Genomic DNA, 12098 nt, shown 5'->3' on the forward strand with positions numbered 1-12098 from the left:
TAGGACAAAGCTGTCAGCTCACAGCAGAAGCCATCCGAGAGCTGCAGGTGCTGTTGGGTGCAGAGGCACAGAGCACTGAGATTAAAGCACCGCGGCCTGCAAAGCACCTGAGACATTCCCCTGGTCAGACATCCTGCAGACAGAGCTGGAAATAACCACGGGTGGATGTTGGGAAGTGCACTGCTGGCAAACTGGCAGGGATTGTGCTGTGCTGGAGGAGAGCAGCGAGCTGCAGATCGCTCTGGTCAGTGCTGGAGCAGAGCCCTCCTGCTTTCCTGTGGGTCCCAGCGGGCGATGCCCTTCCATCTCAAGCACTCGGGAAGCCGTGGCAGACACTGCACCTGTTTCCAGGATCGGAATTGAGCTCCAATTTATCAACTGATTGCACAGGGAACCATCCTGCACTGGATGTTTTCACAGCCCTGAAACTGTGACTTGGTACCTCCAACATAACGGTTTCCACTACGCATGATTTTCAGCCCCAGGTGTCACCACAAAGCCCTGCATCAGATCGATGTGGAAGGGATGTGAAAAAGATGAGATCTGTCTGTAAGTCACAGCTAACCATCCTCAACGTTCCCCAAGCCCAGACAGCCCCATCCTCTTGGTTGGGGAAGCTCTTCCTACACCTAAGAAAAAAAGTGACAGCAGCTGAGTGATGAGAACAGGGACACTTCCTGCAGCGTTTCCTTCCCTTAGAATTTGCTGTGCTTTTCCTTACAGAGAAGACACCGATCCTTGCACACTCACTGCACTCACTCCCTGAGTACTGCTCTGAGCAGAGAACCTTCCGCTAAAATAAATGTCAAATTGCAGCTAATTTTAAAATGCATCTGTAACCTCAAGACAGCACTACACTGAGCAAGGTTCTTCGACTACTAACTCACCTCGGCATCCTTCTGCAGAGCTCTCTGCACACACTGAATGCATGTGAGGCACTTCTCAACACACTATTCCAGCAGAGAGCTGCATGTGGGGTACAGAGCAGAGCTGCAGGGAGCAGGTGGAGCTCCAGGAGCTCGCTTATCGAGCACCCGTTCCTGCAAACTGCTGTGTTAGCACAGACCTGATTGTACATTAATCCACATGCAACAGGAAAGGTCACCACTGAAAGATAAACTCTCTTCTGATGAACTCTTGAGAAATTTCTAAGTCAGGATTCATTATGACATTTGCCTTAGCAAGCTGTGCATTGCACTAACAAGGATTCAGATGCCTCTCTGGGAGGGGAGACGGAAACAGATGGGTAAAGCACAGCAAGCTGGATGCTAAAATCCCACCCAAATAAACTCAAGTCAGTGAAGGTAAAGAGAGAGAGAAAGGGTTCAGTAATCACTGCTGTGCTTGTTTTACAATTATTCTACAAAGATTTCAAAAGTTGAAGAAAAAGCAACGCGAAGAACAGCGCACAACCCGTGGCTGCACTCCCTACTACTACACAGGCAGAAGGGAAACCTCAACTTTGCAAGAAACCACCCATGATTTACTGCATTTCCTCCTCAAGAAGAGGCAGAATACTTCAGGATGAAATACAGCACCCTGTCATCGCAGCCAGAAATGCATCTCCTCATGGAGAGAGCAGCCGAGCACTGCCTGCAGCCGCTCCTTGCCCACAGCCATCCCCATGGCCGTCCCCTCCTGCAGGCACCAGAGCAAAGCGGCCGGCACCATCAGCAAGCAGAGGCAGCACTCCTGAGGACTGCCCAATGACAACCAACCACCTCCCGGGGAGGGCTCATATTCCCTGGGACACAATCAGTGCTGCTGAGCTGATCTGCTTCTGGCATTGCTGGAAGCAGAGTTTGGCCACAGGCCCTGGTGGAGGTGCTGCTCAGAGTGGGTGATGCTGCTGAACAGAGCACAAAGAGCAAAGCTACACGTGTAAAAAAAAAAAAAAAGAGAGAAGAGTGAAATATTCCCCTAGAAACACATCCTCATTTACAAAGCACGCACCTGCTCATGTTTCCAAGAGAAGCAAACACAAGAGGCTCCACACAAGGAATAACACAAAGAAGCAAGCCAAGTGGAAGCGGCCATTCAGCCCCTGCCCGCAGTTCTCCCTGCGCCCGGCGCAGAGCCACAGCACGCTGCTCCTCCGCGCCCCGACGGAGCCCTTCTGTACCAACATGCTTCTGACAACTTGTTGATCCAGAGCTCTAATTTCTGCATGACTCTCTCATCTGCCATAAACAGCCACGCGCAATTTGGCAGGCATTTCTACCACCAATGTTTATGATAATAACTCCACGTGCTTGAAAGCAGCAGGAAATTTTCAATGTAACTATCATTAAGACAAAATGCTTTAAATCAAAGCCATTACCCACTACCAAGACTCAAAGCTCACAAGATTAGGCTGTTTTTATCTTTATGAAAAATTCATCTAGTGTGCTGCAAACATCAGCTTCCAGCTTGAAGGAGGAAACAATAGGGTAACATTTAGCATGGTGATGGAACGGCTATGGATCCGGGCAGGGAACGGGCCAGGGGGACAGCTGGGACAGCAACAACCCCATGCTTGGGGCATTTGATTCAGCTCACCCAGGATTTAATTTGATTCATGGCAGTTCAGAGGATCTGCCTGGATTTTTGCAGAAGGAACAGCACCTGTAGCTAAGGAGTAGTTAGATCTAATTCCATGAGATATCACGGTAACTACAGGCAGCCATGTGGAGCAAAGGATGCTTTCAGCTACTTCCTTAAACCTCTCTGACACTGTGCTGCAGTACCTGGAAGTTGGGAATTTCCCCAAGAGGCACCCAAGCATTCAAACCTGCTGCACTGACTTTGAAAGAACCAAGTACAAATGCTGCAGAGGACACCACTAAAAACCAGGGCTACTGGTGCAGCACAGATTGCTTCCCTCCTGATTTCTCAGGCATCCCATGTGTCCTGAAGCATGAACACCAATGACCACATCTTTGTGCATGACTAATGGACCAGCAGGCACAGTGTGATGCTGATACTTTAAGTAACAGCCACAGGATGGGGCGCAGAGCAACTCCTGCACTGCATGCAAAGCTCAATCATTAGTGCTGAGAGCCTCACAAGTACCCTACCGGTAGCCAGCACTGCACCCACCTCAAGGAGAGCTGGGGCAGCCCTAATTCCTGGAGCACTCACTGCTGCAGCTGAAGAGAGCTCGCACCTTGCTGTTCTGAGATGCTAACTGCCCCGATGTGATTTACTCAGCCATGGATGTACAAATTAATGCCAGTGTGAAATAAGACGTCAGTGCTCCTGGTTTTTGCTTGCCATTCAGATTGCAGGAGCGCACAGACACAGCATTAAGAATTCAGTGTTTGCATCCAGACTCTTTTGTTATATCCCAGCCACTGCACACAGCTCCTGCTGGAGGCACAAACACATTTGTTTGTGGTCAGGCCAAACTATCAGAGGCATCACTTTTCTCTACCTGCCCTTTTACATGCAGCTTTATTTTATGTCTGAGACAAACTGCACGCGGCACACCTCCAGTTCAGATCAATGCTCAAACTAGAAAATGTCTCTGAAATAATGAGCTGGAAACACACAGACATCCTAGAGAACAGCAGCGTACAAACAGCTCCCAACTAGCTGAGCACAGAAGTGGGAAACAGACAGGAAAGCAGAGAACCCAGCACTGCAATTAGAGACACTGCTCAACACAGCACTGTGCAGAGCTGTACGGGGCTGTGCTTTGCTTGTGCTCCTTCCCAGCAGACCTGAAAAGCAAACCCCTCTTGGTAAGCCCCGCGGCAGGCAGATCCTCTGTCACTGCTGACAGCTGGAGGCATTCTTCCCAGGACAGCCAGGTTTTGGTGCTGCCTGTGGAGACCCAGCACAGCCCCAGGGAGAGCCGGGCAGCCCCCCGCCCGCAGGGACAAACCACAGAAGTGGGGCTCATCAGCAAATTGGTGTGATGGGGCCGAGAGACGCTGCGAGCTGCTATCTGCCTTAACAAGACACTATTTGTACTGTATTTTCTATCTGCAGTCACACTTTAAAAGGTTGTTCTGTCTCTGCAGCCCTTTTGGAAATGGCTTCACACATCGAACTATTGCCAGGATACTGACAGAAAGCGGCGGGAGGTGAGCAGGTTCCCAAGCACAGCAATTACAGCTGGAACTGAGCAGGGATGGGGCAGTGCCTGACCCCTCCTTATTCACACCTCCAGGCCTGCACCTAGCAGCAGTCCCAGCTGTTATGCACCATGCTGGATGTGCCAGTGTGATGATGACAATTGTCATCCTATGGAACTGCTCCTGCCTCCGCTCCAGTGCTCCCCTGCTGTTACAAAGAGTTGCGTACACCCGAAATTCAAGTGGAGCAAACGCTTAAAAAACCCAACCCCTGTCCTTCAGTGCACCCTGCAAGCATGCGAGCAGCACCTGCTCCTGCTGAAGGCCTCACTTGGCTTCCTCAAAGCATCAGCCACATCTGGAAGCTGTCCATTGATTTGCCAAAAACAAACAAACAAACAAAACAAAAGCACAACGTTCATGTACTCAAGTGCAGCTTTTCTAAGTCCTGCACTTTCCAGCTTGGCTGTACCGTTTTTGCAAGCGATCAATATTTATTGCCTAATCACATTCTCTGTCCTGCAAGTTGGCAGTGCCACGCGCACCAAGCTGATGCGGAGGCCACACAAAGCTCCACTTGTAGGAGCTGCAATCAGGGAGCCAGTGCTTGTCACAACCCCACAAAAGGATTTCCTCTCGAGCAGCTCATCTTTAATCATTATAAAAGCACAGAAGTTTAATCCATTTTTGATGTAAGCGCTAATAGCTTTGTGTCCTTGAAGTTCAAAGTGGTCTTCGTGCATGTCGCTAATTAGCCGAGCAAGCAGCCATTCAGCTCCCTCTCATGTTTCTAATTAGATCCTTAACAACAAACAAATGTCGACCTTACAAAGGCTGTGCTACGTTTCCCTCCATTAGTTAAACACTTTGGGAGGGAGGCGGTTTCCATTTTTCTGCAATCCCCCAACCACCACAGCGGCGTTTTGGGCCGTGCTGCTGCCCCTCACTGGTGGTGTTTCCGCACAGCGCTGCGGGTGCTGAGCACTGGGGGCTACAGCCGTGTCCCACACCTACATGGAGGCCAGCAAGTAAATCTGAGAGGTAATGGCTGTCCTGTTTGCCACCTTCAGCAAATCAGTCGCAGAAGCAGTAAGGCTGGAGAAGATCACCTCGTCCAACCGCCAACCCATCATGTCCAGTCACTGTCATTAAGGTTTGAGAAGACCTCTGAGACCACCAAGTCAACCCCACCCCCACCATGCCCACCATGCCCATCCCCAAGTGCCACACTGCTATGGCCCGGCAACACCTCCAAGGACAGGGACCCACCTGCTCACCGGACAGCCTGTGTCAGTGCCTGCCCAGCAGCCTTCCCTGTCCATTCACCTGATGGTACAGCCCATTTGAAATCTGCTGTGTTCCGGTGCTTGCATGCTTCGCACCAATTGCTTGGGACCATCTCCCCTTGCTCTCTTTTGGTGCTGGCACCCCGGGCTGCCATTCCAGCAGCAGTGCCTGCGCTGCCCCAGGCTGGGCTGGTTGAGAGGCTCCCACCCTGCAGCAGCACAGGGCCAGCCAGCACTGCCCTGTGCACACAGGAGGCTGCAGCTCTCAGCATCGAGCGCCCGGCCAGCAGCAGGCTGGGCCGTGTGACCCTGTGCACAGCAGGCCTCCCCCATCATTTTTCTATATAAAATGAGCAACAGCCAAACTAAGCAGAGACGCCACTTTCACCTCTTGCTGGGTAACATGAAATCTGTTGCTACTTTTACCATGGGCACCACATCTGCATTAATTGTTTACCACTGCCCGGACAGGTCTTTTATTAATATTAATGAGTAACAGGGAACAAAAGGCCCCTTTATTTTTAGCCCACTCTAATTGCGTAGTAATTACTCATCTACAAAACAAATGAGCCGAACTCCATTGCCATAGCAACAGAAACTCTGGCCTCCTACTGTAACGCATTAACTGGCTATCACTCCCGTTAATTTTAAATCGAAGCCTTTTGAACAGTAACAGACAATACAGGAGGAAAATCACAACAGCCCTGGGGCTGTAAGGCACCACGATGTGCAGGGACACCATCCCTCAGCCTGGGGCACCCATTCACCTGTGGGCATCCGGGGCCCCCCCCCTGCACACAGCGCTGGGCTCCAACCGCCAGGAGACACCTCTGAACAGCCCCAGCTGTGTGAGCAGATTGGTTTTAGAGCTCAGCTTCATGCACCCAAAGACCAATTCTGCATTCTCCTGAAACTCCTAATCCACCCTGCTCCTCGTGCTAATCCTGAGCCAGACGCATGCGAGCACTCGCTGCAAGGAAAAATGTCACTGCTTCTTTTTCACTTTTCTTTCTCCAAAATCAGGAAAAAAACCCAACAAACCAACAAACCCAACAGCATTGTAATTACATACTTACTTCTAAAGCATTTAGGGTGAGGGTCAGCGGTGGGTCTGTAAAATGCATGCTATGTCACACTCAGAGCTGTGGCACTAACGGGGCTCAGCCCGCTGTGCTCAGTCCATCCCATGGCTGTGGGGGCATCAGCTCTGTGTGCCTGGAGGCAGCAGGGTCTCTGCTGGGACCTAATTCCCGCTGAAAATAATTCTCCTGATTGAAAAGACTATTAAAAGTTAGCCGCTAAATTCATAAAAGATTAACTTACACCATGCTTAAGTCTGCACATCAGAGGTGGTCACTAATTGCACAGGGGACGATTTATCAAGTGCGCAAGGTTTCCTATTACGAAATTATTGATTAAGGCTGATGTATTTAAACCACAACAGACCTCAGCCAGGAGCCCTGTGCAGAGCGATCACTGCTGTGGTTGAGGCCTAATCACAGCAGCACCAAATGGCTTTAAATCTGCCAAACTTCCTACATGGCCCTGGAAGGAGCTCAGCCCAAGAGGAAAAGCCGATGAGTGGGGCTCGTGTAGAGGAGAGAACCTCTGTGGGGCTGGAACCAGCCTGGATTGGCACAAAACCTCCCAGATGATACAAAACATAGAATCACAGAACCATAGAATCATTAAGTTTGGAGAAGACCTCCAAGATCACTAAGTCTGACCCCAAGCCACCCCACTGCGCACACTGACTGTGTCCCTCAACTCCACATCCCCACAGATCTGGAACACCTGGAGGGTCGGTGACCCCCCCATTCCCTGTGCCAGCACCTGACCGCCCTTTTGGAGAAGAAATCGTTCCTCATACTCAACCTGACCCTCCCTGACACAACATGAACCTTCACCTCTCATCCTACCCATTACCCAGGGCAGGGGCAGACCCCCAGCACTCTATAACCTCCTTCCAGACACTGGCCTTTGTGTTCTCCCTCTGCAAGTGCATGAAGAGGTGTGAGGTTCTCCATCCCACCCCTCCCTGCTGACTGCCTGCACCACTCTCCAGCACCGCCTGCCTCTGCTAGGAAGATAAGCAGAAGATAACATCTGATGCAGCCATTAATTTTTTGAAGCTCCAGCCGTGCAGAGCTCCGGTTGCCAGCCTCTGTCACATAATTACCGGCTGTTCCAGTGGAGTGAGAAATTTCAGCCTGCTTGCTGCTCCCAAGTGGTCCACTTGTTAGGTTCTGGCTTTTGAGATTACATAGCTTGGATTAAATTTTATGTACTTTTATATAGCAAAATAAAAGGAGGGGAGCAGTTCCATCTGAGCAGCCGTGCCGCAGGGAGCCCTCTCCGCAGGCCGCATAAATCCCTCACTGCCACATCACCTCGGCACATCCCTGCTCAGCTCCGTGCTGGTGTCACCCCCCCCGCACAGCCCAGCCGTGGTCCAGCTCTTTATGGCTGCAATTTGCCAACACTATGGGCGCCTAATGGCGATATTACATTTTTAGAGCACCTTCCTGAAGTGTAAGACAAGGATTCCTAAGCCCCTCACAATTTGTCGCTCTGCTAACTTTCAGATACGCTCTTCACTACATCACACGCCTTGCGCATTAAACAGTGGGTCCCCTGCCTCCTTGGCAGATCGAGATCAAAAGGGGACATAATTCTCCCTCTTGATACCTGAGTACCTCGGCTCCTCGGCAGCAATCAGGGAAGCGATACGGGCAGCTCCGATTGCTCTGCACAGGCTGCCTCTGGGTCAGCTCCATCCAAGCTGTTGTTTGGCTGATTTACTTGATGCTCTGTTAGAGGTGAGGAGCAGATACAAATTCTTAACTACACTTCGAAAGCCCCCAGAAAACCTTATTCCCTCTGGCAGCTGAACGCAGAGCCCCCAGCAGAGCAGGACCATGGGCTCAGCACAGAGCCTTCGCAGGAGGAGGAGGAGGAAGCAGGGAGCACCCACACCTTGCACACCCCAACTGCTCCCAGCAGGGCGTTCTCTGACAGCCAGCCAACGAAACAGAGAAACAAAGTCTCTATTGGGATCTCACCTGCTGCCTGCTAAACCCACAGACTAAACTTCATTTGGGAAAGACTTCCCAAAGCCTCGTGCACACACCTGGGCACCGGAAGCAACGCCGCTCGCTGGCTCGACAGCAAAGATGCAGAACTCGTCTCAAGCTCCTGATGCCAATATTCATGAAACATTACATCTTCATTTACAAAAGCTCCCTTAAGCTCGGTGACATGGCAATGAATACAAACCACCGCTAGCTCAGAGTCTCTGTTGCATAACAAGATTTAAGGTTTATGACCTAAAAACAATTGCTTTATGTCTTGGGACGGTCTGCGGGAAGCTGCTTCGCACACATGGTATTATTTAGACACCCAAATGGAGTGATTTGCATTCGGCACATCTGGTCTACAACTGCTAACAAATGATTCTATGGGCTAATATGGACGAGTAACAGGCTGATGGAGAAACCATGATTGTAAAATGATTTTTAAAATATCTTTTTAATATAAAATAAAAATTAGAGAATATTGTTATGCTTAGCATTTAAATTCCTAGGGGGTTTAATTTGAAAAAATACGGCAAATTTACTATCAACATAACAGCATGTGCGGGTTCTTGTACAGCCTACAGCTGCATTCAATTTAAACTTCCAGATAATGGGATTTAACAAATGCAGGACTATGGATCCAAGCCTTTAGCAGCTCTCTGCTTTGTTAATAGCCCTACGCTCTCAGTCAGACCAAGGCTATGCTTTTAACTGCCGCGCTATTTCACATTGATGGCACCTATAATATCAACTCGACAATGCATGTTCTACAACTACATCTACTGCTACCAGTACGACTACTACAGTGCATGCATTTAGTTCAGTCCCACAGATACATACACTCTAAGAACAGGCAAGGGAAGATGTGAAATGTTTTACGGGACGACAGGTGTTTTGTTTTTTAAGTAAGGGAAATTAATAAAAACATCAAAAGAAAGAAAGTGTACAAAAAAATAGAGACATTTCTCAAGAGTTGATATGAGTCGTTTCTTGAACCGTTTCGTCTGAACAAGCAAAAAACATGCAACCAGCTGCTACTAACAAGAAGCTGGACACTGAGAGAGGATTAATAGGTGTGGACAAACCTTCCCGCTGAGAGCGCTCAGAAGAGTGTTTGAGAGGAGGTGTGCACGTCCGAGTGTAAGAGAGGCCGGAAAGTATGCCTCAGAGACACCCTCTCTCACAGCAGCCCCAACCAAGCAAGAGAGAAAACAACAAAACATAACTGCTCACACTCACCATCAAGGTCAGTAGCTTGCGTTACTAGATTCGTTATACTGGCAAGTATAAAGTACAGTAAGGGGTTGTCGGGGCGCGGGGCTCCAAGCCGGCACAGGCGCCCGAGGTCCAGCCGTGCTGGGAGCCGTCGGAGCACCGCGGTCACCTGGGACAGCCGGGCACTGGCTGCTGAGCAGCGGGTCGGGCTGAGCTGACGGCCTTAGCGCCTTGATCTCTGGTCAGCAGGGAGGAAAGGCTGGTGGCAACAGGTTGGAAACTGGAAAAATCTCAGACTTGTCCATGAACCAAACGGGAAGGCACTAAAACCCTCTCCTGCCGATTTTTCGTTGGCTCGCTTTCCTTCCAAGTTAATCCCCCCCCCCCCCTCCATGTCAAATGTAAGATAAAAATGTCCCCCCGATGGTTTTACTTTAAAAAATGTGTTTATAAGACAAAAATGCTGTACACGCAAAAAAATGTCAGGTGGATTTAAAAGAAATGTGACACTGATAGTGAAGTTGTCTAGGAGGAGTTTGCAGCACTCAGACTTTTACGTTTCCATGGCTCAGGTCCCAATTCATAAAAAAAAATATTCAAGAATGGATGAGGTCATCAAAAGCAGCCGAGGGATCTGGCACGGCCCCACCAATGGGAACAGAGACTGAGAGCCCTCGGCCGTCACCTCCTTGTGGGGATGCAGCCGGGTCAAGAGCGGGGTTTAGGGCTGACATTGAGCACGAGCAGAGGAAAACGTCCCTTTCTGCTGAGCATAGGACATAGCTGCTGTGACAGAAAAGAGAACCTGTCTGACCTAGCAAGGCAAACTGGCGGCTGCATCCTCACAAAAGAAAAAGAAGGGCAGAGGGAAGTGAAGAGTGAACAGGTCGTGTGCAGGTAACTGCCCTGCTGCCCAGCAACGCACAGGGTGCCACAAAGGGTCACCAGCCAGGAGCACTGAGGTCAGCAGTGTCTGCACATCAGAGCTGAAGGGGATTGGAAATGAGAAGGCTGCAGTCTCCTTGGGAGACCATGAGGCTAAGCAGTGAGGCCAGGGGGGAACGCAGTGCTGCGCTGCCCACAGAGGGGCAGCAGCCTTGGGGCTTGGGGCTTTGGGCTGGGGCATGTATGAAGGAGGGGTGTGCAAATTTGCAGAGGGAAAAAGAAAAACCCAACCGGAAAGAAGAAAAACCCCAATCATTTTTTCTTGTAATGAATCGGGCTTATAGACTGTATCACAAGATTGATGGCACTCTACTGCTCCTGGATACAATTCACTACCATGGCTGAATGGAAGTGAGGATGTCCCTTCCAAAAGCTGCCTCTGGATGGAGATGACTACGTGACACACACCGTGCCTGGAGCAGGGCTGGCTGCGCCCCACGGCTGTGACAGACCCACCTCCCTCCTGCAGGTCTCGGGGTTGGGGGGGCTCTTGTGATTCGGTTTTGGAGTTTTGCCATTTTTATGCACACGGGCAATTTTGAGGCTTGAAAGACATTTCCAAACACCATACTGCTCTTTAAACTTGCCAGAAAGGGTGTTATTAATTTCGGGTTAGATTTAGTTTTGTATTGCAAGTTCAAATAAAAAACGAAAAAACAAAACAAAACAGAAAACCCAACAGAAGAAAAACCAAAAAACACTCAAATTAAAGACAAATGATTTTCAGGCACAGAATTGATCAATGCTCAGTTCAGTCGTAATGGGCACCAAAAGCACTCCGATTAAAAAAATAGTAATTATCAGGGAAGCAATGTTAATCCAGCCAAACCCTCTGTGCCTTGCTAAGGGGCAACTCACCAGGTCTGTTTGTACGTAAAACAAAACCTGAAGGGCAAAACATGAGGAAAAGGCAGAAACAATGAAATCTGTTTTCCTGAAATCATATGCAAAATCATTCTCTTTTTTTCTTTTTCTTTTTTTTTTTTCACTTTTGAAAACTTTTGTTTCCCTCAGTTAAGGGGCAGTGGGAGGAGCGAGGAGATTGGGACCCCCACAACCAGTCTGGCAAGTCACCCCTTAGGCGCTCTCTACATGCCACAAAATGGAACTGGTACAGATAATCCTTTGTAGCCTGCAAGCAGTGCCAGTTTGCATGGAACGGAGTTCTCCTGGTGTCTTGCTTTGGCCTCCACGGCATCAGGCTCACACACTGGGGCCCGTGCCCTCCTCCTGACCCAGTATGCAGCGGTTTGGTCGGTTCTTTCCTGGAAGAGCCCGGTTCACCCAGCGCACCACCAGGAAAGTCACCGAGAAACCCCCACGTCAGGACTGCATCATGGGTGAGCTGGGAGCAGCCTCCAACGCCGCGGCCTCCGCCCGGCACAACACCCAGCGGCCGACCCCTGCAGCGGGCCCTGTGCCGGGGAGGCCGAGCACAGCGCTGCCCCCAGCCCGGCCCCGCGCCTCGTGCACCCACGGCCCTGCGGGATGGGACAGGCTGGTGGCTGGGCTGCCCAACC

The 12098-nt window shown here is 50.2% G+C and overlaps 1 protein-coding gene across 12 annotated transcripts in view; it reads right to left on the reverse strand.

The window, feature by feature from the left end:
• MSI2 (musashi RNA binding protein 2) overlaps nucleotides 1-12098 on the reverse strand; it is a 187444-nt gene that overhangs the window by 11677 nt on the left and 163669 nt on the right. For 4 of the 12 annotated variants that reach the window (XM_042880060.1, XM_042880065.1, XM_042880059.1 and 1 more), the window contains exon 12: nucleotides 9504-9595. The exons of 5 other annotated variants lie outside the window; for them this stretch is intronic. In XM_042880060.1, coding sequence (XP_042735994.1) covers nucleotides 9504-9595 — 92 coding nt within the window. Of the gene's footprint in view, nucleotides 1-9503; nucleotides 9596-11436; nucleotides 11464-12098 lie in introns of all 12 variants that reach the window. 3 more of the 12 variants (XM_042880063.1, XM_042880057.1, XM_042880062.1) reach the window with 2 other exon arrangements.

The sequence above is a fragment of the Lagopus leucura genome, unplaced genomic scaffold (genome assembly GCF_019238085.1).
Source record: "Lagopus leucura isolate 7727_CA_CO unplaced genomic scaffold, USGS_WTPT01 Super-Scaffold_100024, whole genome shotgun sequence".
Taxonomy (NCBI): Eukaryota; Metazoa; Chordata; class Aves; order Galliformes; family Phasianidae; genus Lagopus; species Lagopus leucura.